Source organism: Schistocerca nitens, chromosome 4 (genome assembly GCF_023898315.1).
Source record: "Schistocerca nitens isolate TAMUIC-IGC-003100 chromosome 4, iqSchNite1.1, whole genome shotgun sequence".
Taxonomy (NCBI): Eukaryota; Metazoa; Arthropoda; class Insecta; order Orthoptera; family Acrididae; genus Schistocerca; species Schistocerca nitens.
Genome location: NC_064617.1, coordinates 337,618,402 through 337,640,327, shown reverse-complemented (window position 1 = coordinate 337,640,327; position 21,926 = coordinate 337,618,402). Strand labels below are relative to the sequence as shown.

Sequence of the window (21,926 nt, the reverse complement as noted above, 5' to 3'; positions counted from 1 at the left end):
CCTGACCACCCAGAATCCCAAACCCCTCACCTGATTGAAATTCATTGACAACATCTTCATCATAAAGGATGAGGGCACCCTACTTGCATTACTCCAGAACATCAAAATCTTCTCCCCCATTTGCTTCCTCAACTCAACAAGCCACCTTCTTTGATATTGACCTCCACATCAAACATAGCTACATCAGTACCTCCGTCCACATCAAACCTACCAACCACCAGCAACACCTTCACTTTGACAGCTGCCGCCTATTTCAAGCCATGAAGTCCCTTCTATACAGCCCAACCATCCAAGACCATTGCATCTGGAGTGACAAGCAGTTCCTCTTGGAATATACCAAGGGTCTCACTGAGGCCTTCACAGACCTAAACCTTGTACAGAAACAGATCTCAAATGCCTTATCTCTCCAGCCATCCACTGGCTCCCAAAGTCCCACCATCTGGTCACAAAAGAGCATTCCTCTCATAACTCATTACCACTCAGGATTGGAGCAACTGAATCTCATTCTCTATCAGAGTTTCAACTTCCTCTGTCATACCCTGAAATGAGGAATGTGCTACCGACTATCCTCCCCACCCCACCCACAATAGTATTCAGCCAACCACCAAACCTACACATTCTCCTTACTCCATCCCTGTTCCCTACCCCTTGCCTCATGGCTCATATCCTGTAATAGACCTATATGCAAGACCTGTCCCATACAATCTCCCACCACCACCTATTCCTGTCTGGTCACAATCTTCACCTATTCTATCATAGGCCAGGCTACCTGTGAAAGTAGTCATGTAATCTACAACCTAAGCTGCAGCCACTGTGCTGTGTTCTATGTGGACATGACAACCAACAAGCTGTCTGTCTGCATGAATGGCCACTGACAAATGGTGCTCAAAAAACAGCTGGAGCACCCAGTTGCCGAGCACACTGTCCAACATGGTGTTCTGAACTTCAATGACTGCTTCACAGCCTGTGCCATCTGGATCCTTCCTACCAACACCAGTTCTTCTGAACTGCACAGGTGGGAATTCTCCCTGCAATATATCCTACCTTCCTATAACCACCCTGACCTCAACCTTCATTAGACACCCACCCATCCCCTTTCCTGTTCCAATTCCAGCACTACACAGCCCTCTGTTCCACCAATCAACCCACAGTATTTTTATTTATCTTCCTCCCCCCCCCCCCCTCCCCCAGCACATGCCTAACCTCCCAAGTGCATCTAGCTGCCCTACTCTATCCTCACCACAACCCCCATGCTCTCACAGGCAGTACTTTACTGTCTGCCATCCATACCCTACAATACCTTTCCCTCCCCACCCTGGCCTCCTCCTTATTTCTACCATACAAACTGCCTCTCTCATACTGCACACTTGCTCGCAGTAAGGTCTCAGTGGCCAGAGACTGTGGTTATTTGTGTGTATGAGTTTTGTTTGTGTATATGCCCCCCCCCCCCTCTCTCTCTCTCTCTCTCTCTCTCTCTGTGTGTGTGTGTGTGTGTGTTGTCCACTTCAGAAGAAGGCCTTTTGGCCAAAAGCTTACTTGTGTGGCAAACTCTTTGTTGTGACTATCTGCAAATCAACATCTCCACTGTAAGGATGTCCCATTTAACTTGACCACCTCAAACATCTGTTTGCCCAGAAACAAAATAAAAACAATGCATCAAACAAATTTTGTCTCCCAGAGGTTCATTAGCCAGTATATTTGCCTTTCTTGCAACTTTGTTCATTGTGAAGATATAAACAGCAATCTTCATTTTTAAAGAGCAGCCTGTATTTTTTATTTATTTGGTAATCCACTTCCTCTCCACAAGATCTATTGGGAAATGTATCACAGTAATCATAATGTTATTAAAAACGTAACAGAAAATTGACTTTGACTCTCCTGTAGTAGTACACAGTGCTGGTACCAGAAGTCATGAACTAATTCACTTACTGGAGTTCACAGTAAACAAATGGAAATATGATTAAGAAAACATTGTTGCTCTTACTGTCCTGCTAACAAATACTTTCCATTGTCAGACAGTTGACAGTAAACAAATAGAAACACAATTATGAAAACTTTATTGTAGTTACTGTTTTCCACAGATGAGTTACATTTTCACCTTCCCTTCATTAGTGTACGTTGTTCTCACATGACCCTTCAACAGAAGACAGTTGACTGAATGACTGGTGCATGGGTTACTTGCACATTTGCTAGTACAGGAGAGTCAAAGTCAATTTTGTTTTACATTTTTTGTAATGTGATGTTTACATGTTATAGTGTGATATATTATTCAACAGATGTTGAGGAGAAGAAATATATTACTGAATAAAAAATATAGAGCGTCATTTAAAAAAGATGTACTGCTGTTCATATTTTCTTAATGAACAAAGTTACAGGAAAGACAATCATGTTCGTTAATATCTCCCAATAACAAAACATTTACTTGATACATTTTTTATGTTTGTTTCTGCACCAAATATGTTCGGGATGGTTAAGTTACATGGGTCACCCTGTACATCATATTGTCATAATCATCTTATGTTTAGAATATAACAGAGGGAAACATTCCACGTGGAAAAAATATATCTAAAAAGAAAGATGATGAGACTTACCAAACAAAAGCGCTGGCAGGTCGATAGACACACAAACAAACACAAATATACACACAAAATTCAAGCTTTCGCAACAAACTGTTGCCTCATCAGGAAAGAGGGAAGGAGAGGGAAAGACGAAAGGATGTGGGTTTTAAGGGAGAGGGTAAGGAGTCATTCCAATCCCGGGAGCGGAAAGACTTACCTTAGGGGGAAAAAAGGACAGGTATACACTCGCACACACACACATATCCATCCACACATACAGACACAAGCCAATGTTTATTCGTACATGTTCATAGATTTCTCAATTGAGCTACAGCATTCTTGTAACAATTTATGAAATATAATTATTAATTTAAAACAGCAGCTCAGCCATAGGCAATGGTATAATCAATGTTTTTATCATTCAGTTACTGTTGTTCTTATGTATAACCTGCAACCTGGAAACCATTGAAAGCTACATTCAACTGTTATCATTATAATTTTTATCCACAGTACATTAAGATTTTAGTGTTATAATGTACATAGTTTATTGCACCATTCTTAATCCAGTGGTAATCCCAAATAATGTAGGCGATTTATTAAACCTAATTTCTATTTTCTTTCCTTCTTTACAGAAATCATGCTCCAGAAAGCAATTCTGTGGCCTGCCTGCTTTTTTCTGCATGTGTGTATTATACACATCGAAGTAAGTGATGCACTTCCTCAGTATGATGTTGGAGTTAAACCATGTGGTGAGATTAAGTGCAGTTTGTTTGAATTTTGTGCCGCTAAACATTCTCCCCACTGTCGGGAATGTTCTGAGGTATGCGCAGAAAAAGGACCTGCAACTGATCATCAAACATGCAGTGAGAAATGTCAAGGTAAGCAATTATTTGCCATAATACTGAGCATTCAACTGTACCTATTAAATTTTGCTTCATAAGTTTTCAGCTATCTTGCTTTTTAATAACCTGTGACAATACTTATACAACAATACTTATACATGAGAAGTAGCGAAGTGAGAACACAGTTTTGGAAAAGAGTTTCACACAGAACGTGCTGATGTTGTATTAAAAAATACACTTCTGATCAGTAAAGGGTTATAGGAGGTATTTGTAGAACACTATTAAATATTGCATTGTCTTGATAGGAACTCTCTAGAGCTATTTTGCAATCATTCAGTGACTGAAGGAACATTTCCTGACCATTTTAGAATCATTCAAATAAAGTTGATGCTCAGCAGCATGGAAATAAACCAGATTATGCAATAATAGTTGGAGGCTACTTCATCCTACAGAGTATGGACTAGGACATCTAGGGAGTCGCTGCATATGGTATGGGCAGGCAGTCTTGTGAAGTACTTTGAATACCTTTACTGAAAATTGTCTTGAGCAACTAGTTCGACAGTCCACTCCCAATGGAAATATTTCAGATCTTGTAACTACAAACAGGCCTGACCTTTTTGATAGTGTCAGTATAGAGACAGTGATTAGTTATCATCATGTCGTCATAGTGATGATGGTTTTAAAATTAATAAGTCCATCAAAAGGATCTGAGAGTATTTTTGCAGCAAAGAGCAGATAAGCAGTTGATAGCATCCTACTCAGCCACTAGTTCCAGTATGATTGATGTGGAGGAATTGTGAACTAAGTTTAAATGGATGGAAATTGTGCTCCAGAGAAATGTCTGCCAAGTAAGTGGATTAAGGATGGGAAAGACCCACTGTGGCTTTTTAACAAAATTTGGAAAATGCTGAGGAAACAGAGACTATTGCACTCTCCATTAAGAAATAGAAAAAAACTGCACAGATCTTGACAGGCAAAAGTTAGCAGATATTCACGTATCTGTAAAAAAAAAAATCAATGTGCAGAGCATACAGTGGTATGCTATGCAATGATCTTGCTGAGAATCTGAGGAAATTCTGGTCCTTGTACAATCACTAAGAGGGCTGAAGGTTTCTATCCAGTCACTCATTGACCAGTCTCGTGTGGCAACAGAAGAAGGCCACAGGAAACATGAAGTTTTAAATTTTGCATTGAAGAAATCATTCATGCAGGAGGAATGTGCAGGCATACTGTCATTCAACAGTTGCAAGACTCCCACATGGAAGACATAGTAATAGGCATTCCAGGTGTAGAGAAGCAACTGAATGACCTGACAGCATGTAAGTCACTAGGTCCAGATGGGACCCCAATTTGGTTTTACCGAGAGTACTCTATGATATTGGCCCCTTATTCAGCTTGCATTTATTGTGAATCAATTATCTAGTGCAAATGTCAAATGACTGGAAAAAGTGTGGGTGACTCCTGTATATAAGAAAGGTAAAAGGACAGACCTGTAAAGTTACAGACCAAGATCCTTAGTATCGGTTTGCTGCAGAATTCTTGAACATATTCTCAGTTCAAATATAATGAATTTCCTTGGTATAGAAAAGATGCTGTCCACAAATCAGCATGGATTTAGAAAGCTTTGCCTGTGAAAAAACTCAGCTTACTCTTTTCTAATGTTATAATCTGTAAACCGTGGATGAAGGGTAACTAGCACATTCAGTATTAGTAGATTTCTGGAAATATTTTGACGTGTTGGCCCACTGCAGACTGTTAATGAAGATACAAGCATACAGAATAGGTTCCCAGACATGTGACTGGCTCAAAAGACTTCTTAAGTATTAGAACCCAGTTTGTTATTCTGAATGGTGAATGTTTGACAGAGACAGGGGTATCATCAGGAGTGCCCCAGGGAAGTGTGATAGGATCCTTCTTGTTCACTATATATGCATAACTGATCTGAAGTACTGGGTGAACAGCAATCTGCAGCTATTTGCTGATGATGCTGCAGTTTATGGGAAGGTGTTATCAGTGAGTGACTGTAGGAGGATACAAGATTACTTAGACAAACTTTCTAGTTGGTGAAATGAATGGCAACTGGCTCTAAATTTAGAAAAATATAAGCTGATGTAAATGAGTAGATATGTGGCGTGCAATATGAAATGAAATGAGCACATAAGGATGGTAGTACGGAGGGCCAATGGGCAACTTTGGTTTATTGTGCAAATTTTTGGAAATAGTGGTTTATCTGTAAAGGAGATCACATATAGAACACTGGAGTAAGTGACTACGGTAGCGGGTATTGCTTGAGTGTTTGGCATTAAATGAAGACAATGATGAATTTCAGAAGCATGTTGTCTGACTTGTTACCAGTAAATTCATTCAGCTATTGAGTCTTACAGAGATGCTTTGTGAACTGAAATGGGAATCCTGTAGGGAAAATAATGTTCTTTTTGAGAAAATGTAGATAACCGACATTTGAAGGTGACTACAGAATGATTCTTCTGCCACCAATATACATTTTGCATAAGGATCATGAAAATAAGAAATATAAATTAGGGCTCATATGGAGGCATATAGACAGTAATTTTTCCCACACTCTATTTGCAAGTGTAACAGGAAAGGAAATGACTACTAGTAGTAAAGAGTACCCTCTGCCATGCATCACACGGTGTCTTGCATAGTATGCCTGTAGATATGAATATAGAATCCCTGCCAGTCTTCTTACTTTGCATGTGAGACACAGCATGCATCACATAAAGAATATCGGTGATGTGTAAGCTGAGTTAAACATCTGCATTTTGGAGAAAGTTATTTTATGATCAGATTTGATGTGATGTCATTATCAACCTGCACTCCTGTCAGAGATAGATCTGCACTCTCAATTCCTTGACGACATGATCGGATGGATAGTGGTGTGATGGGATGCCCGTTTGCTTCAACTGTAGCTAAACTGTCCAAGCAGAACTTCAAGGATATCGTTTTAGACATGGCTGCCACAAATGTGGTTGTTTTTACTGCTATATTCATTGTCTGAGCATGCAGGTGTGATAAACTGGGAGAGTTCTTGGAACATCTCATTAGTATCCATGACCACATTAAGTCCATGATTGAAGTTGAGAAAAATGATAGCTTTGCTCTTCCTTAATACTCTCATCTGCCATAATCCCAATGAGTACCTCAGCCACAGTGTACACAGAAAACTCAGTCATATGGACAGGTATGTGCACACTTTGAGCTGCTGTTGCCATCCAGCACAAAAGCACTTCATTGTAGGGTCTCTGGTGCTTCATGGGGAAGCTGTTGGATTCCACAAGAAAATGAACCATTTACAAAATGATTTTCATGTGAGCCACTACAACCACAAATAATTATCACATGCAGTTTCAGAAAGTACTCTTAAGCAGAACACTGTAAAGAAGTACAGTAAAAAGCTTGTGTTTTTGTAATTTTGCAGCTCAGTGATAGGAAGATTAGCTAGCTCCTGCAGAGGCATAACATCAAGTCATTTTTCAGGCCTCCAGCTAAAATACACTGACTCATGAAGTTTATGAATGATAATGTAGGCTGCAGAATTCTCACCTTTTTTATGAAATAATGTGTGAGAGCAGACAATATATATTGGGGAGATCAGCTGAATGACAGAACAATGGTGGATTGAACAAAAGTGGTGTATGTGATTATGTTATCCACAGAAATCAATGATAGGTGAACATGTATTGGAGAGTGGACATAAAATTCCTTCTAAGTGCACCTCTCTCATCCTGAGGGCTAACAGTTTCTGGGATAATATAAAAAATCATTATAGGGATCAAAATATCTAACAACACCACCAATAAAGATAGCAGTTTGCAGCTGAATAGCGCATGCAACTTGGCCATCATGAGGTTGCATGAGCCTGGCAGATGTAGTATGAGAATATTACATTATACAGTGATGGCCTGGGTACCAGTGATATCACAGCTGATATCACAGTTTTACAAGGGTGAGATCAGCAACCACATGGCTTTATAATGACCAAGGAGCACTCAGCCAAATTCATATAAATTGAAATATTTTATTCAAATTATTATTGTCTTAAAGCATTTATTAATGGTTCTGTCAACAGTTGCCTTATTTATTAGGTTACTAGTTTCAAACCTTACAGGCTCATTTTCAAGCCAGAACTACTGATGCTGCACTGACTCTACCTGATCTTAATAATAAATATTGAGTGGCAACACATATTCCATAAATGTTTGCAGAATGAATGCCACAGTCCACACATGCCTGTTACCAAGTCAAAATTGAACTAATAGATTTTGATTGTCAGTGCAGCCTCAGTAGGCCAGGCTTGAAAATGAACCTGTAAGGTTCAAAACTAGTTACCTATCACAGTTCATAGAGACACATGCCAAGTGTGAAAAAGCAGCATCCTGCTGAAACATGGCACCACAATACTGTCACATGAAAGCTAACAGATAGCTAACAGAAAGCTCAAAATACCTGTAATGTACCATTGGGCTGTCAGAGTTCCCTTAATTAATTCCATCTATGACCTGAATTCATACGCAAAGGCTCCTAACATCATGATGCCAGGAATAACACTGCTGTGATTCTCCAAAATATTGGAAGAATGAGAATTCTCCACTGGTTGCCCAACCATACTCACTAACAATGTTCATCCAGGGAATGCAAAACTGCAATTCCTCACTGAACACAATGTGACATCATTAATAACCAGTCCATGCTTTCAGTCTTGGCACCACTCCAGATGCAGCTGTTTGTGTTATGGTATTAATGGCAGCCTAGGCATGGGGACAGTAATTCCCTAGTTTGACTGTTGCTTGTCTCCAACCAACAGTGCAGAGTGACACAGTATAGTGCAGTTAGTCCAGTACTTGTTCTCGGGCGACAGGTGCAGATGTGCTTGGTGCAAAATAAAGTGAACCCCTTGCAGTAGATAGATGTGATCAGCCAGAACCTTGTTGAACAGTATGCTTGCCCTCATATTCCCATACAGTCCAACAGTGGCCCACTGTCACATCTCAATGCCCTGCAGTTCTGGATACTGCACAATTTGACCAGCTGTTCAAATGGAGACCCACAATGAGGCACCTTTCAAACTCTTATCAAGTGCTGATAATTCTGTCACATCTTGGTGTCCTTCACAGTGATCACTTAACGTCTGACACTGTAAAGCACATCTTGTATACCTTACCATGCCTGTTAACAACACCAGTCATGAACAACACATATGGACCCTAGTGGCCATTTTACCTATAATAAAGAATTGTAACACTAATCATATACAGTGGTGTGTACATGTACACTTTACATTGGCATGCAACCTTGCCATCTTGGGTGCTGCAGTGTATATCTAGGCTATAGAAATTACTGTAATTAGCTTTGATTTGTATACTTTTGCTAGATTAAAAGTTAAGTTGTTTACTGTGAACCAACGATAAGATTATTTAGCTATAGCCTTCACTGTATGTGATGTGATTAGTTTGGGCTCATTATTAGTTTTCAATGACTTTGGCAGACCAGAGTGTGCACGATATTTGATTTTCTCTCACTCTAGACTTAGAGGTATTTCCATGGTGTTAACATGATCTTCTATTTCCCAACATTTCAGCAATACAAGTGATGATACTTTAATATTTTAGTTTTTCGCATTAAGTTTTATGAGGCACATAATCAGAGACAGAGGCATTGAGTATGTTACAAACAATGCCTACGACAGGGTACTAAAATACATTATGAGAAAAGGTGAAGATTCACTGTAGGGTGTTCTTCTGAAGTTTACTGTACAGAGTGATTTTAACTAATTGGAAAATATCAGGAAGATGACTCATGAGAGGAAAATGAAGGTCTAATGAAAGTGTATCTATAAAAAAAGCATGGTTTCCATACTAGCAGCCATTTTACTAATGCTGTGCACCAGTCTGTGCAGTACATTCCAATAGACAAAATTCTGTTAGAGGCCTAGTGCAGGGGTTTTAAATAGCTTCATGGACCTTGCGGTATTGGCATACTCTCAGCAACATTGACTGCTGCACTTACTTAAGTGCACCAACCTGTATTTGAATAGCACTGCAAGCAGCATGAATGTATTGCTCCGATGCAGGCATGCCTATACAGGCTCTTTATAGGACACCTTTCACATAATCCCCCTCCCTCCTGCATACACACAGGTAGGTAGAAGATTGGGGGGGGGGGGTGAGATACAATGCCTGTATGGTCCATGTTTTGGATCACTGTGTGTGACTGGCCAATTGAAGAAGACGTTGTTGAAGTAGCCCCACACTGTAATGACATGGTTTAGAGTTCCATCATGTATAAAATAAATCACCCTCTGTACCGCTAATCCATTTCTTCCAGCAAGCAACCACAAAGAATACCTAGTTATATACTGAACCCTTATTGCACTGAAGCTCCAAAGAAACTGGTACAGGCATGCATATCCAAATACAGAGATATGTAGACAGGCAGAATATGGCACTGCAGTCAGCAATGCCTAAATAAGACAAGTGTCTGGGGCAGTTGTTCGATCGCTAAAACATCAAATCTCCGACATCGCTGTAGCCAGAAAAAGATCCTACAAGAAGGGACCAATGATGACTAAAGAGAATCGTTCAACATGACAGGAGTGCAACCATTCCACAACCTGGTGCAGATTTTAATGCAGACCATCAACAAGTGTCAGCATGCGAACCATTCAACAAAACATCTGTAATGGTTTGGGACGTGTGCAGTTGGAGTGATATGGGACCCCTGATACGTCTAGATATGACTCTGACAGGTGACATGTATGTAAGCATCCTGTCTGATAACTTGCATCCATTCATGTCCATTGAGCACTATGACAGCCTTGGGCAATTCCAGCAGGACAATGCAACACCCCACTCATCCAGAATTGCTACAGAGTGGCTCCAGGAACACTCTTCTGAGTTTAAAAACTTCCAGTGGCCGCCAAACTCCCCAGACATGAAGATTATTGAGCATATCTGGGATGCCTTGCAACATGCTGTTCAGAAGTGATCTCCAGCCCCTCATACTCTTACAGATTTATGGACAGCCCTGCAGGTTTCATGGTGTCAATTCCCTCCTGCATACTTCAGACAGTAGTCAAGTCCAAGCCATGCCATGTTGCAGCACTTCTGCGTGCTCACAGGGGCCCTGCATGATTAGGCAGGTGTACCAGTTTCTTTGGCTCTTCAGTGTAGTACCATCTGCTCATGACCACAGTGCTGAAGGGATGCTGCATACCACAGATAATGTTATGGAGAATGGTAATACCTTTTTTAATAAAGAAGCTTGGCATCATGTTGCATGGAAACTAAGTAGTTGAGGACTTATGTTTAAGAACACATTTTTTGTTTCCATCAGATTGTCTCCATTATCCAGAATCTCCATGTCAAATTCACAGAAGAGCTACAACATAGAATGAATGACCAATTATTTCTACAAAATATTATAAATACCTTATCCTTGGTTTAGTTTATGATGTAGTCAATGTCTTTCATTAAGTGCAACAGGGTGCACAATGGTAAAACAACTAAGCCCAGGATATATGACTTTTCACTAGCCTTGTGCTATGTATGGAAATTACTTTCCATTTTCTTGTGGTAATAGTAAAAGTTTTTCCATTTCATTTAACGTGTCAGCTGCATTGTGAGCATCAGTGGTTACAGTAGGTGGCTCTGCAGCACCAGGAGTGGCCTCATGGCACTCGTTGTGTTAAGGGTGTTCTTATCTATACAGTGTACAGAGAACTAAAGCCTTTTTTATTTTTTTGTGTTGTCTATGTATTATTTAGCTATATGTGCATTAGGAAAGTTCATGATTTGCTTGTGATGTATTAACTACCATACTAAGAAGTATTTAAGCTGTTCTCAAAATTACCTTTTGTTGATACTGCAATTTCTCCATTATTTTAAATATTATTCAGCTGTATGTGAAACTTTTTATGTGTTGCATGTAATAAGTTCCCATGACATAGTTTTTTTTTAATTTTTATTTATTCAGTTTTGAGTTTAGAGTGTAAATATTTTTCATTATTTCTTTCACGTAATATATTTTTTAATTCAAAAGACAGAAATAATATTATCTTTTTTCAATTGCAGAGTACGTTTATGAAAAGAAATTTGAAGACTGGTACAAGAGGGTTGATTGTGAGTATGGCTTTAGTTTGTCTATTTGCTCGAACATGTGCCTTTTTTTAGTTTTGTCTTTTGTATTCATTCATGAGAGGTGCAAAAGAAAACTAACAATAATTTTATGAAATGGAAACCTATTTTCATTTTTATATTCTACAGCTTTCGATCATTTTATGGGCACATTGACATTTTACCAATTTTATTTTGCTCATTCTTTAAATCTAAAAATAGAAAATAAGATGAAGTAAGACTTTTTTATCTTTATGTTGTTGTAGTTTTATTCTGGATTAATCTTTTATTCATAGTCAGTTTTAGTTTTAGATTATTAGACTGTACATCTGTGACCTCACCTAAGTGTCAACTTCTCAAGTCTGTGTTACTGACTGAGGATCTGTAATTCATTCCCAAAATCTAATGTTCTATTGGTCAGTTCCCAAGTCCATCATTGCTGTTCATAGGTATCCATCATAGTCATATGTACTAAATCGTTATTGTTTGTAAAAGAAAACAGGAATTTAGTGATACAATATTTAGTAGTGTGTTTAAAAGATGCTTATGGATTTCTCAATCAGTGACACCTTGTTATCTGTTTCCTGTGTCTAATATTAGTACCCTTCAACTGAAGAATCTTCTCTCTCAAGATAAGACCAATAGTGGCTACTCGACTTTGATCTATGGTAGCAATTTCACTATTTTACACAAGACTTAGTGGAGTGTCTCTGCAGTTGGTATTCAGTAGTTTTGAAACCATTTGTGCCCTTGGAAATCTCTCCCTGGACTCTGCCAGTCACAACATAGTTTAAATTCATATATTCCACTTGTAACATGTATTCACAAACCGTATTATTTAGTTACAGTTTGCACAAGGTCAGTTTCACAAACAGATGTTTGCATTTTACACTTTTGAAATAACTGTCACTACATTCATCTTTTGAGAAAGAAAACTGCCACCATTTGCTTCTTGGCAAATGAGGATCAGTTGTGACAAAAGCACTCTTCTCTCAAATACCAACCACTTGTTTTTTGACTTAGTTAACTCACCATAACTATCATAACACATTTTATCACTTGTAATTACATTTATTTACATACTATTCTTCTAATATTTTGTGCATTTGATTGCACTACGGAACATGATGTACTACTTACTCCACTGCCAATGTTTGGAACCCACAAAGAACAACTCTTGCTTAAGTGGTCTTAGCAAGATTGTGAATTTCAAGTGTAGTTCAGTACAATAAATTCTGCATTTGTCAGCATGTCACAAACTGTCTTTCTTCTGTTACATTAAATAGTGTAGCAGCATTCTCTTCAGTGACCAGTGAAGAAAGTCGACCTGAATGGGTAGCACCTCTGAGTCTAAAATTCCTCCAAAATTTATTCACTGGCTGAAAATTCCTTGAACTCAATTGTATTACATATATATCTACTACTTAACAGTGCCTGCCCCCAGTAGCTGAGTGGTCAATGTGACAGAATGTCAATCCGCAGGGCCCAGCTGGGCTGGAGATTTTCTCCGCTCAGGGACTGGGTGTTGTGTTGTCCTAATCATCATCATTTCATCCCCATCAATGTACAATTCGCTGAAGTGGCATCAAATCAAAAGACTTGCACCCAGCGAATGGTGTACCCGACGGGAGGCCCTAGTCACACGACAATTACATTTTACCTAACAGTGACATATGAAAATTTATGATATATGAAAGTTTGTGTTGGTCTGGGGAGCAAGCACAGATAGCCAAAGAGGTTAAGGCGACTGCTCGTGTAAGTGGGAAATCCAGGTTCAAGTCCCGGTCCAACACAAATTTTCATATGTCACTCTTGGGTAGTAGATCTACCAGCTGATGCCAAGGAATTTGCAGTCAGTAAATAGATTTTGAAGTATTTTTTACAGCTGTAGATTGGCAAGAGTGTCTGTTAATTCAGACATATGTGTAAAAATGAAATTCCTCTTTTAAACCATCTGAATGCAGTAGAACAGTGGGGACAGTCTTCTATGGCATTGGAGGCATTTCATTAAAACATAGTTCTACAGTCAACCTTTGAGAGAAATTGTAATATAAAACTGCTCACAGTCTCCCACTTTATCTGTGAAATCTCTTAATGCTATCTGATCAACATCTGTTGCAGAACCTGTAGGTAGGGCACAATTTTTTGGCTAGAGTACATGTGTGAAAAGGTCTAAACAAGCACCAAAGCTCTTAAACTCATTATGAAGAGTCAAGTTTTTAACTGCACTCAGTTACCCATCTCAGTGTTCTAGATGAAGTCATCTTACTTTATAGGAATATAAAAACAAAAGTAATCAATATTTGAAAATATAACTGGATAGATTAAAAATCTATTCACCAAGCAGCAGTGGCAGCAACAGAAGAAAACAGATATAAAGGATATGAAAATATGCAAGCTTTCAGACACAGTGGTTCCTTCTCCTGGCAGAAATGATGAATGAAAAGGTAGAGGAATGGAGAAAAAAGACTAATAAGGCTTAGGAAATCGGGAGTGTTGCCCAGAACCCTGATCAGGGTATACCAACTGGACAGAATGAGAAGGAAAGACTAACTGTTGGTGCTGCACCAGATAAGCACACAGCTTCTCTGTTTCTGAGTGCAACTCCATATGAAGTAAAAAATGTACTCACCTAGTGGCAGCAGGAGAAAATATATATAAAGGATATGGAAAACCTCAAGCTTTTGAGCCAGTGGCTGCTTCTTCTTCTGGCTGAAGGGTTGAAGGAAAAGGATGGAGGGAAAAGACTGGCAAGGTTTAGGAAATGGAGAGAGTTAAGAAAGTCACCCAGAATCCCAGGTGAGGGGAGAACTTGTCAGATGGGATGAGAAGGTAAGACTGACTGTTAGTGCCTGCACCAGACAAGTTTGAAAACCAGAGAGCTTACAAATGGAAGATAGGGTAATAAGTAAGGCAGAGAATAGTGGAAAAAACATCAAGCAAGAGTCAATAAAAGAAGAAAGCTAACCACATTATACACGGTGTGCTCCAACTTCTACCTTCATCTTACAGATATTATTGTATATTTGGAAAGCTCATGGGAATGCTGACAGGTATAGTCATCATAGGCAGGCAACAGTTCAACAGGTAGAGCTCTTGCCATTCTCAAGTTGGAAAACATTGACTATTTTTGATGATTATATCTCACTGCATTTTCATGTACCTTTCAAATGAGCGGTACATGAGAAAAACTTAAATTCTACAATTTTATTTTCATCTGTAGACATTATTTATCACTTCCTTTGTTGTTTTACTCAATTTTGTTTGTTCAGTGTTGATATCTCCTTTGTCCACATGCAGCCATTTCTTCTTTCACTTCTTTCAGCTTTTTCCTTCAAACGTTTTTTATTTTTTGCTAATGTCAGGTGCTAGAATGAGTCCTTTTCTCTTTGCTCTCAGATTATGCTCATTTCTCAAAATTCCCCCAATATTTGTTTCCCTGTGTTCCATTTCCCATTACTATAGTTCCAGAGAAGCACATAACCTAAAGTACACATCCTAATGACACATTTTTCCTTTGAAACTTTTGATCAGTTATTTCATTATTATTAATTCACCAGGACACATTTGCAGCTTCTAAATCTCTCCTACTTTCCAGTCTTTTTTGACTGAATGACTTTATACTCTTCCTCAAATATGTTATTTCAAAAATTCAAATAAAACTGTAGGCTAAGTATAGAAAGTGCACTATGACATTAAATGTCTGCAGATGTATCTTAGTAAGTGTTGCTGGGTTATATTGTATTACTGTATTTCTTAATGTACTTTTACATTAGAAAATATTACAGTTTATTTGTGTGTAATAAGTTATTGTGTTTCTCAAAAACAGTAATATTTATTTTGGCAGCTGATATGAGCAGCTTGCGTAAGCTGTCACTCATTGGTGTTGTGTTAGCAACAGCTGCATTATTATTCATTGGCTTCTTTCTACTGGTTCATCTGAATACTCGACTGAAACCTCTCCTCTTTGGCTTATCAGTTACCAAAAAGAAGGTTTGTTCACACTACTATTATTTTGGCATTAACATAAGTCAAGATATTTTATGTATATATATTTCATGTAATTTAAATATTAAGGTAAATAACAACTACCCATCACGTAATGCCATTATGATTATAACTGCCAGGTGGTTTTATTATTCTATTATTTCAATTGTAATAGTTTGGGTGGATGAAAAGTACTGCATTTCCGGGTCAAATTAGTGTGCACAAACATGGAAGTCAGTCTTGAAATTCTATTAAATCATCACACCTAGAATTACATTCAAGTTATTATAACACTGTAACTTTTCACTCAGTACAGGACATTTTGGAAGTGGACCAATCAGTAGACATGGCTGGTGCTGACTTTTAGACGTTTACAGGAAGCTTCTCTGGGACTCAGCTGTTACTAAGATGGGATATGTTTATGCAGTGAATGGATATTGTCCAATTCCACCTTAAATATTTCATTACTGCCATTCTCTGTAACATGCTGCTATTCAAGATAGAAAATAATTTTTATCTACCAGAGTACCTTACAGACAACCAGTAATCGGTCTAAGAGTTTTGTTGTTGGTTGTTTATATGAGATTCTGTGTATCAGAATGTGGAAACTTATTCAGCAGCAGCAACAGACAATGCCATTGTTGATACATTGTTTGTTCAAAGATGACGCCCCTTTGTGATTCCGCCAGGCTGTGAATGTGACTTATTCACAGGGAGATTTTCAGTTTGTTATTTGTGCAATGCTGTAGTTATGCTGTTGACAATTATGAGTTTAACTCTTTCTTTAGATTCCCTGTTACATATGCAACAGGTATAAACTTGCTTCATTGAAGAATTTAGTCTCAGCTTATTTTTTTGTATACAGTGAAACCCCTATTTGACTTTTTTTGTGTGGTCCAGATTTAAAACAGGCAAAATTGAGGAAAATGCAGAATTGAGGAAGACGTTAACCCCCGCCCCCCGAATATGAGCAAAAACATATGTAATTGGCATTTATGATTATAAATTGCAATCCTAAAATCTGTCTAAGTGAAGGAAATTAAATGTAGAATACAATGGTTATACAATAATTTGTGATAATGAATTTCATTAGTTCTTAGAAAACCACAGATGTGTAACACCAATTGAAATTTGTACCTGGGTACAAGGTAATCAAGCTGTTTTCCGACATGCTGCAACTGCAAATTATGCGTACAAAACATGTGTTTTTGAGAGACCATCATTTGTGCTCACCCAGAAAAAAGCAAATATTGATGAACATGTTGAATGAGATCAAAAACATCACAGCAGCTAAGTGATTAAAATTTAAACATAAATGTGGGCATCTGCATAATGACATACTTTGTCACGATTGCTGTCATTGTTTGATACTTTTCTTATGAGCTGCACTTCATATGCCCACCACCATAAAAGTGTTATTTCAGGCTTGATGAGAGGAACAGAGACATGAAAAAATGAGTTTACTTCACCTATTGGCATTACAAGCTTACTAGAATTCCCTCAGTGAATTACTGTACACTGTGTAAAATTTAAATTTGAAAGTAAGCTCAGGCGCTACAGTTCTGTTTCATGCCCTCTATCACTGATGGCAGTCTTTATGATCTACAATGTGTGGTGTGTGTGGTTCAAAGTATATACATGAGTAGTGTATGTAGTTGTTGCAAGTGTATCATGTCAGATTTGAACACGAAAAAGTCTATCACAAAACCCTTGTTCTATTTCCATGTGACATCTTTGTCATAACACATGAGCTGCACAAAAAGTATATTTTCAACATTTCAGAAAATGCTTTCATGCCTTCTATACTCCCATCATTGAACGGCCATTCCCCCTCTCCACACATCCAGTAGGTGAGCTCATTTTACTTGTGTTAGTGTGGTGTGGTGGCTGTGCCAGCTACTGGGTAACTTAATAAATTGCCAGTTAATAATTGCTGATTTGACTGCAGTTGTGTGCATGAGTTACATTTGTGTGTGTGTGTGTGTGTGTGTGTGTGTGTGTGTGTGTGTGTGTGTGTGTGTGTGTTGACAAAGATCTTAACGGCTGAAAGCTATAATTGTGAGAGTATTTTTGTTGTACCTATCTGCAACTCAGCATCTCTGCTATATGGTGATTAGCAACTGTCCTTCTCATAATATTGCCAGTCAGTAAGAGTTCACTAGCCAGAAATGGGCAACATTTCCTCAGTTATGACCAAGCATAATCTTTGAGACTCAGCATTTGAATTTACAAGGATGACGACTAATATTGTTGTTGATTACAGTACTTCAGAAATACATGCAAAAAAATGAGACTGAGTTGTAAGTGGCACAAGAAAAGGTGGTGGCTGAGTCACTTCGTAATGTGTTGGCTCGGTCTGACTGTCTTATTTTTCCACTACCGTTGCATCCTAGCAGTAGTTATATCATAATTGCATTGTTAAGCTAAATGTTGCAAGTTGTGTTGGCAACACCAATTGTGGATTACACCAGCATTTCCTCTCTCACATCTCCCCTCTCCAATATTTCTGTCACCGCCTATCTGTCTTTTGAGCCACTTATAACTTGTTCTGTCACATCAGATTTCAATAGGAAGAAAATGGGACAAAGTCAAATGAGATGTCGAGTAAGAACTTAGAATTGAGGTACACCTTACCAGGAAGAAATGTAAAATTGGGGAATTTTAAGCATTTATCTTATGGGTATGCCACAGGGGCTACAAATTTATGGTGTAGCATCACGAAAAATGTAAAATTGGAGATTGTAAAATTGAGGTTTCACTGTAATAGCTTGATAGGACACACTCTTTACAGCAAGATTAAACCATGTACATGATTTAAGCTTTCTCTGTGTGGAGTGAGTAGCTGGTTGTTAGTATAAATGTCAGTGAGGTGTAGAACTAAAACACTCCCCTAATATATAACTCAAACAATCAATGGTTTACACAAAAATATTAATTTTCTCTCACATGACTGTTATAAGGGAATTCTGGCAGAGGCATCACAGAGACTTTTACCAAACCTTAAAAAATTCACTTTCACATGGTAACATATAATATTCATAGACTGGAACACTATTAATCAATTACATTCAGAGCCTTACTTGCTAACACTAACAATACATTATAACAGTTCCCACTTTACTTCTCTCTTGCTTCTATGCATGGTCATTTTAAGTGCACCATTTTCTTGTAAGATATAGTATTGGTAAATACTGGAAATAATATTCTATAAATATGTCCCATAAGCATGTCCAGAAACAAATGCCATTTTGTTTGTGTCAAGAATGGTCAGTAGTCAATGGTGCAGGATGTTTTCCTGTTGACATCATTACTCATTTGTTATTGGTTTTGTTTGTCTCCATATTCAGTCCTTTGACAGTGATACTGTTGTTAGACATTACACTTGCAACTGTCTACTACATCAGCCACTCCGTATTTATAATTTTGAGGTTGTGTTGGCATAAGAATAAGATTAGTGATTGGAGGGTGAAAAGTGCAAACAGTGAAATGGAGTTCTGTTATTGCATGTGGGAAATGGCAGAAATAATATTTTGCTAGTGTTTCATCAGTATCATTAAACAATAGATCCCCCTACTCGCCACCCACCCTGTTGTCATGTGTGCATGTGACTTGCATTTGCATATGTGTGTGTGTGTGTGTGTGTGTGTGTGTGTCATTTAATTCCAATGAAGGCCTTTTTAGCCTAAAGCTTATTTGTCTGACAGTTCCTTTGTTGTGCTTACCTGCAACTCACCATCTCTGCTATATGGTGAGTAGCAGTCTATCCTTTTCATATTATTGTCATTATTATCTCCTGGATTTTCCATTGTTTGAAAAAGGTAAAATAATTTTACTGGAAATGATAGGATCTACTGTACCACCTAAACTGGAAAACTGTTAGGAACATGCAACATATACCGAAGAAGTGATAACAAAGTATAGGTTGACTCTTACATCTATATTTTCTATGCAGCCAGACTCAGAATGTCAGTTTTTGACAAAATAGCATTATAACAAAGTACCTTTTACTTATGAGCTCCTTAGATTATTAAATTTGTCAGTGTTGTGTTAAAATCATTAAATGCATTAAGATTACTAGTTTTTATTTTTTACTTTTTAATTTGGTTATGGCTGTCATTACAAAGACTGTGTACTTTCTCTGCCAAGTATTTTTAGTGACATGAGTGTAATGTGAATTAACTGTTTATCTTTTTTGAAATATGAGACAGAAGTGCTGGTCAGTGCTTACCGTATAGAGGCAAAATATTTAGTGCCGCCAACAGACACATATTAAATAAAAGTACATGACACTGTCTTATCTTTCAGAAATATTAGTCCTTTCCTCTGGAGGGAGGGAGGGGGAGAGGGGGGGAGGGGGGGGGACAAGAGGGATATGTCAGGGAAGGTTACTTTCACGAGCAGGTGACTCAGGTCTACCCTTCCTTCTTAAACTACTTCAGTCTATCTTAACCTCATCCTCACTACAGGTGAGCATCCTGAGATTTGGGTGAACGTCCTTTATTTTTGACCTGCCCCAACCTAGCCCTTTTTCCTCCCTGATGTAGAAACTAAAGTTTCAAAAGCTGTCATAGTGTTGTGTACCTCCAGTTTTATATGTGTTTATCAGCCATAGTAAATATTTTGCCTCTTGAAGATAAGTACTGGCCAGAAACTCTGTCTCATAATTTACTAGCTTTCTCAACTGAAAATTCCTTTTGATACTATTTTTTTTTCATGTGCTTTTTTCAGGCTTCTAGTACTGCAGCTGTTATAAATAGTGACAAAAACCATGCTTCATCCTCAGCCGCAAACTCCAATCTCCGTTTGATGGTACCAAAACCAGATGAGCAAACAACAATTACTGATTTGCCATCAGCAGGTGCAACTACTACAACTACTTTTGGGACAACCAGTATTCCTTCTACACCTTACTGTGGCAAAAATGGTGCTATAACACCAGCTACAATGTCTACACCACTCAGCACGAGACCTCCAAGGCATCCATCTGAAGATGCAACATTAGAACATGCTTATGATAACCATGGACTTTCACGTTCTTCTGAGAATGTCCTTGATGAATCTGTCTCACCAAATGTGAGCAGAGCAAAAGAAAGTTCATTTTAAAACTGTTGGAGGTGCCAAGCAATAGTTAATTGTGATTTTGATCATCGTACTCCAGTAGCGTGTGGAATTCTGATTCACAGTCACATGAACTTACTGAATGGCACACACATGTATCAAATCAGTATCTATTCCTAAGGTAGTACTTGTAGTTCATACAGACTATCAAGCTAATAACTAATTTCAGAGTCTGATGTATTTTAAATGCAAGACCAGTTTATCTTACTTCCTCAAGGCAACTGAAATTTATTAGTTTGATGAAAAAGCATATTTTTCCAAAAGTATTGTGATAATATTAGCAGTAAAAGCGTATCAGGTATGTTTGCCTAAATCATATACACTTCTGAAATATTACATTGTCTGAGTGTAATGGCATGGTTACATACTGAACTGGATCTGCTTATGAAGATAGTGTGACTTGTGTGGTGTTATCATTTCTGTAAATGAGTCATATTGCCCTTTGATATTGTTTGACAGTATGGTGTAAACTGTGTGGGTATTTATGGCTTGTAATTATTGGCATGTTACAGGGAAAAATGAAGAATTGTTTATGTATATCAATAATAGTAACAATATCACCATTTGACTTTAGAATAGGATTAAATTTTACTGGGCATACTGCTAAGCTACTTGGTCCATTTTTTCATATTTGTGTATCATGTAGTTCACAACTGTAGAGGAAACTGCTCTTATATAGGTACATAAGGTATAAAATGTTACAGAGTAAATATAGAAGTTCCATGGTAACTTTGTGATGAGTAAACAATCTACGCATGGTGAAGTTAGCACAGAACTTCTCTAGAAAAGTGTTTTCCTGTTGCTCTGCTTGTTCAACAGTTTTCCTAAACCTCAGTGGTTCATCTCTTTCAGCAGCCTGTTCTACCTTGAAACTCTCAGATTTCCCTTCTTCTTATGTTATTTTCCAAACTATGGAGGATTTAGTGTGTTTTCTAAGACACCATACAGCATCTCGCAGCATTCTTTGCAGTACAGGCTATTGCTATGATGAGGTAACCAGTCCCAAAGGATTTTTAAAGCCACTGCACCCCCCCAACTCCCCCACCCCCATCCCCCGCCTCCCCCTTCTGCCTCCCTGGGAAATAAACTGCGTACCTTTCCTGTCTGCATTTAGTGTACATCTTGTGGTCAAATGTGACAATGTTTTTCAAAGTGTCTGTGAACTTTGTAACTAAGACAGTACTTGGTAACCAGTCACATAATGAGCTTGGCGGATGTGGAAAACCAACTAAAAACTACATCCAGGCTCGCCAGTAATACCACCCCCATCTTTATCCATCAGGTGGATT

General features: G+C 38.2%; 1 protein-coding gene across 1 annotated transcript in view; it reads left to right on the top strand.

Moving 5' to 3' along the window:
- Positions 1-21,665, top strand: part of LOC126253075 (uncharacterized) — a 40,188-nt gene extending 18,523 nt beyond the window's left edge. The window contains exons 2-5 of the mRNA XM_049954169.1: positions 3,191-3,436; positions 11,491-11,538; positions 15,380-15,525; positions 20,248-21,665. Coding sequence (XP_049810126.1) covers positions 3,196-3,436; positions 11,491-11,538; positions 15,380-15,525; positions 20,248-20,622 — 810 coding nt within the window. The 5' untranslated portion in view covers positions 3,191-3,195 and the 3' untranslated portion in view covers positions 20,623-21,665. The remainder of the gene's footprint in view (positions 1-3,190; positions 3,437-11,490; positions 11,539-15,379; positions 15,526-20,247) is intronic.
- The last annotated feature ends 261 nt before the right edge of the window (positions 21,666-21,926 follow it).